Source organism: Salvelinus fontinalis, chromosome 19 (genome assembly GCF_029448725.1).
Source record: "Salvelinus fontinalis isolate EN_2023a chromosome 19, ASM2944872v1, whole genome shotgun sequence".
Taxonomy (NCBI): domain Eukaryota; kingdom Metazoa; phylum Chordata; class Actinopteri; order Salmoniformes; family Salmonidae; genus Salvelinus; species Salvelinus fontinalis.
Genome location: NC_074683.1, coordinates 22,817,239 through 22,823,150, shown reverse-complemented (window position 1 = coordinate 22,823,150; position 5,912 = coordinate 22,817,239). Strand labels below are relative to the sequence as shown.

At 47.5% G+C, this 5,912-nt stretch overlaps 1 protein-coding gene across 2 annotated transcripts in view; it reads left to right on the top strand.

Annotated features, from left to right (window-relative positions):
* LOC129816500 (A-kinase anchor protein 11-like) overlaps positions 1-5,245 on the top strand; it is a 29,443-nt gene extending 24,198 nt beyond the window's left edge. For both annotated transcript variants that reach the window (XM_055871056.1, XM_055871055.1), the window contains 2 exons: positions 580-776; positions 962-5,245. In XM_055871056.1, coding sequence (XP_055727031.1) covers positions 580-776; positions 962-1,147 — 383 coding nt within the window. In that variant the 3' untranslated portion in view covers positions 1,148-5,245. The remainder of the gene's footprint in view (positions 1-579; positions 777-961) is intronic.
* Positions 5,246-5,912: the final 667 nt, after the last annotated feature.

The following is a 5,912-nucleotide window of genomic DNA, read 5'->3' as shown; positions in this document are numbered from 1 at the left end:
ACCGTACCATGTTGCCATGTTACACAGCCACACTACAAACAGAACCACCTCAGCATGCATCTGAGCAACATGAAAATGCCTATTCTTCTAAGTCCTGAGTTCCCTGCTATAGATTAAGAGTGGTTAGACTAGGAGACTTGGCGCTGTGTGTGTCTGTGCTGCTAGGAGGGGAATTCACCCACCGCCCACACATTCAGCCACACTGCCGCTCATTCATTAATCTATTCCCCCTGAGTCTCCCTGCTTATCTGTCTGTCAGCCCAGTGCCCCCTATGGGCTGTTCCCTAAAGGGCTGAGGCTCCAGGCTGTGTCAGGCCCAGGCGCAGGCCCAGACGCAGGCCCAGCCAGCACAGTGTGGGTGGGAGCGTGGGAAACAGGCCTGGCCCACCATCAGTTTAGAGCAGAGGAAACGAGGGAAGCCGGGTTGAGATGGGATATTACTGTACTGAAGAGAGGACAGTCAGACAGAGAGACAACAGGGGGATAAATTGGGGGAGTCAAAGAAAGACACACAGTAGGTGTTTGAAAGATATAAAGAGGAGGATGATGATGATGATATCTCTTCTCTCCCCCTTCTAGGTTCTGTGCGTGTGGACCGGGACCAGGCTCATAGGCTCCTCCTGGTGGTCAATTCGGAGCTCAGGGAGATGACCCCTGACCCACAGCACATGACCTTTGACCCCCAGCTCAGGAGCATGCTGCAGTGGGCGGCGGCCTCCATTGCAGACCTGCCAATGGTTCAGCTGGGTCATAGTGGCAGCTGGGACCTGCAGCAGGTGAGTGGCTTTAACCTTAACCCACAACCAAAGGATTACAGACAGACACAGACACAGACACAGACACAGACACAGACACAGACACAGACACAGACAGGTAGGTAGGTAGGTAGGTAGGTAGGTAGGTAAGGTAAGGTAAGGTAAGGTAAGGTAGGTGCTGAGCTGTGTTCTGTTTGCCCTTCTAGCTGCCTGCGGTGGTCCAGAGGGTGAAGGAGAGGGAGTGGAGGGTGGGAGAGCTGCTCCAAGCCCTGCTGCGCTACTGTGAGGAAACCTTCACCCCACCCCAGTCTGAACCCAGAGAGGAGACACCCCAGGCGGGGAAAGCACTCCACCACACTCCCCTCTTCCAGTGGCTCCTGGAGCACGCCTAGGCTGACTGCACTTACCCTCACCTCTCGCTCCTCTCCCCTTCCTCCTCACATCCCCTTCATCCTTATCTCCTCTCCCTCCTCACCTCTCCCCTCTCTCCTCTCCCCTCCCTCCTCACCTCTCCCTCCTCTCCTCTTTTCTCTCCTCACCCCCACGTGACTTACTGTACAGTATCTGTGAAGCCTGCCACATAGTGAGCACTACCTGGCCATGTTAAACTAAACCCTATGAAGATTCTCATCACTAGCGTACCTGCCAAACCCCAAATCTAGCCGCCTCCTCATACTGTGGATCCTGTCTCTTATAGGGCTGTACACCCATTCACACAGAGGGCGCTATAAAAACAGCTTTCTTAATATTATCTATTGTGTTTGGATGGGTGAGCGGGCGTGGGCATATTGTGTTTGGGTGGGTGAGCGGGCGTGGGCATATTGCATGCCGTGACTGAAAGTAATTGTGTCTTTTCTTCTCTTTGGTTTTGTTGTGTTTCTTTTGTGTTTAATACCCGTTAAACGGGTGTCCTGACTCTCTGAGGTCATTAAAGATCCCATGGCACTTATCGTAAGAGTAGGGGTGTTAACCCCGGTGTCCTGGCTAAATTCCCAATCTGGCCCTCAAACCATCATGGTCACCTAATAATCCCCAGTTTACAATTGGCTCATTCATCCCCCTCCTCTCCCCTGTAACTATTCCCCAGGTCGTTGCTGCAAATGAGAACGTGTTCTCAGTCAACTTACCTGGTAAAATAACGGTAAAATAAAAATAAATAAATAAAAATATTAGGCTGCATGTCACATGCGTTGACTAGTGTGCTATCGTTGACTAGTGTGCTATCGTTGACTAGTGTGCTACCGTTGACTAGTGTGCTATCGTTGACTAGTGTGCTATTGTTGACTAGTGTGCTATCGTTGACTAGTGTGCTATCGTTGACTAGTGTGCTATCGTTGACTAGTGTGCTATCGTTGACTAGTGTGCTATCGTTGACTAGTGTGCTATCGTTGACTAGTGTGCTATCGTTGACTAGTGTGCTATCGTTGACTAGTGTGCTATCGTTGACTAGTGTGCTATCGTTGACTAGTGTGCTATCGTTGACTAGTGTGCTATCGTTGACTAGTGTGCTATCGTTGACTAGTGTGCTATCGTTGACTAGTGTGCTATCGTTGACTAGTGTGCTATCGTTGACTAGTGTGCTATCGTTGACTAGTGTGCTATCGTTGACTAGTGTGCTATCGTTGACTAGTGTGCTATCGTCGACTAGTGTGCTATCGTCGACTAGTGTGCTATCGTTGACTAGTGTGCTATCGTTGACGACTGCCTTTCTGTTAAAGCCCTCTCGCCCTCTGACACCGTCATCGCACACAGCCACTCTCTCACATCATCTGGTGTGGGCCGAGGGAATCTGACCCCCGCAACTTCCATCTCCTACCCCAACACAGAAACACTCTTGCTGTGAATTCACGTTAAGGGTGGTGAGGCTGGGCATTTCCACCAGCTGCCCCAGGCCTCTGCCTCCTTCTAGATGATACTACAACATGATGAAATGTTTGAGTGAGTGGCCCCATATCCTGTTAGGGTTAACAGTACAGTTAGTCAGTCAGTCAACCACAGCAGCGAACATTCACACAGGCCCAAAATAAATCTCTGGTGTTATTGTGACACTGTGATTGCTTGTATTATGAAGGGAATTTCAGACAATGTGAAATGATGTGGATATTGACCATACTGTGGCTTCTCTACACTGTAATATACATGGCCTGCCTGCGCATGTTGAACTGGTGAGTTTGCATGGCTGTTCTGCTTCTGACATCCCTGGACAAACGGACTGAGAACTTAACACTCACTATTGTGTTATGGAACTTCCCAGGAATGCATTAGCAGGCCTTTGTGCTGTGATCCATTACAATCACTTACAATGTAATAAACAACATGTACGTACTCCTCAAATGGTTACATGCACTGTACTATAGCTATAGCTAGTTCTGCACTGTACTATAGCTATAGCTAGTTCTGCACTGTACTATAGCTAGTTCTGCACTGTACTATAGCTGTACCATCAGCAGAGCCTATTTCAGTGTTTACCATGGCCTGATCCTCATGCTCTTCATCACTTGAATATTATTATATTGAGATGCCTGTCAGTGAATGAGCCCTAAAGACACTTCAGCTGTGCAATAGCCCCAGTTAGAACTGCCTTACAGCACAGCTGTAGACTCCACGTTGTCAAACTGCCTGACAGCACAGCTGTAGACTCCACGTTGTCAAACTGCCTGACAGCACAGCTGTAGACTCCACGTTGTCAAACTGCATGACAGCACAGCTGTAGACTCCACGCTGTCAAACTGCCTGACAGCACAGCTGTAGACTCCATGTTGTCAAACTGCTTGACAGCACAGCTGTAGACTCCATGTTGTCAAACTGCTTGACAGCACAGCTGTAGACTCCATGTTGTCAAACTGCCTGACAGCACAGCTGTAGACTCCACGTTGTCAAACTGCCTGACAGCACAGCTGTAGACTCCATGTTGTCAAACTGCCTTAAAGCACAGCTGTAGACTCCACGTTGTCAAACTGCCTGACAGCACAGCTGTAGACTCCACGTTGTCAAACTGCCTGACAGCACAGCTGTAGACTCCACGTTGTCAAACTGCCTGACAGCACAGCTGTAGACTCCACGTTGTCAAACTGCCTGACAGCACAGCTGTAGACTCCACGCTGTCAAACTGCCTGACAGCACAGCTGTAGACTCCATGTTGTCAAACTGCTTGACAGCACAGCTGTAGACTCCATGTTGTCAAACTGCTTGACAGCACAGCTGTAGACTCCACGTTGTCAAACTGCCTGACAGCACAGCTGTAGACTCCACGTTGTCAAACTGCCTGACAGCACAGCTGTAGACTCCACGCTGTCAAACTGCCTGACAGCACAGCTGTAGACTCCACGCTGTCAAACTGCCTGACAGCACAGCTGTAGACTCCACGTTGTCAAACTGCCTGACAGCACAGCTGTAGACTCCACGTTGTCAAACTGCTTGACAGCACAGCTGTAGACTCCACGCTGTCAAACTGCCTGACAGCACAGCTGTAGACTCCATGTTGTCAAACTGCCTGACAGCACAGCTGTAGACTCCACGTTGTCAAACTGCCTGACAGCACAGCTGTAGACTCCATGTTGTCAAACTGCCTGACAGCACAGCTGTAGACTCCATGTTGTCAAACTGCCTGACAGCACAGCTGTAGACTCCACGTTGTCAAACTGCCTGACAGCATACAGTACAGTAGGCCACTGCTGATGCCTTGTGTATTAATGCTGATTCTCTGTGCTGCCAAATGTTTCTGATCCATGTGAAATCTGAAAAATGTTTCACATACATTGTGTTTATAACCTTAACGTATTCGAACACTGTTAAGAAGCAAATGTACTTTAAAACTTGTATTAGGAAAAAACACATTCCCGAAATGTCTAGGGCAAAATGTATTAAATGGGAGAAAATGTATGTAATTAAAGAGGGATATATGGGAGATGGAGAGAGAGAGAGTGCATATAGAGCCTATAAGAGTTTGCCAACTATGCCACAGTATAATAACAACACAGTATCCAGATTTGTTTTCAGAGGGAGATTGTAAAATGAGTATTTGTGTTGTGATTGTAAACATATAGACAGCTGATCGCTGTCAGGCCCTCCTGTATCTATCAATGTATTTAGTGTTCCTGTACATTCCAATGCGCTCCTTCACAGGCCACCTGCCGCTATAATGTGTTATTTAAAGCTGAATGTGCGTCCGCAGAGAAATAACTCCATAGTATGAGATGTACTATCAGATAAGTCTATTTTGTTACTGTCATTGTTGCAGTTTTACTACCATCTTGTGCTGCACCGCAGAAGGCAAACTGTTTACTGGATCCTGTATTTTTCCTACTTTGTATAATTTTGCCAAATCAGATATTTAATGATAATTGAAGTTGTAACAGTGAGTACACTACTATTTGTTCCCTTCTAGTGACATCGCTAAATATTTCACACATTCTAAGCTTGACTGCAAAGCACTGTATTTGTCATTGTTTAAGCTGTGTAACAATAAAGCTTTTTCATGTGCTCTGGTATTCCGATTCTGCCTAATTACCTACCTAGTACTACCTTTTCTTATGTGTTTGATGTAGCGAATGTTGTATCACAAATCATCAAGTTCACTATCTTTAAGACTTGCCTTTGGTCTTGCGTACACCTGGCTGAGGTTTTTTTGGGTTCTTTTGGAGAGGGTTTTTATCTGAAGCGCCATTCAAACGAGCAGTCACTTGTTTCATCGTGTCTACAGTCAACAGTAGTACCACATTAAACGGATCATCTCTAATTCTGAAAGGAAACAGTGTGATCACTTAACCAAGCCCTTCTGTTCCTAATAACTGCTACAGCGTGTGGTTATTCCTCCGTGCTGCCACACAGACAGCCATTGTTGGTACTGTATGTAATTACAGATGGTTTTCCTCCCATCGATACATCTGTAATTAGGTGTTAGTGTTCCAGCATAATGCTGAGGGCCTGTCAGCTTACTTTACTGCCCCAGAGGCCTGGGATGAATGGTAGCTAGTGTCTGTCTGTTTCTAATTGCAGGCTTATCGCTGTGATACAGGAGCTGTGGAATGTGACAGAGGCACATCTCTGCCCGTCCGAGGAGCATGGACTGTGACAGAGGCACATCTCTGCCCGTCCGAGGAGCATGGACTGTGACAGAGGCACATCTCTGCCAGTCCGAGGAGCATGGACTGTGAC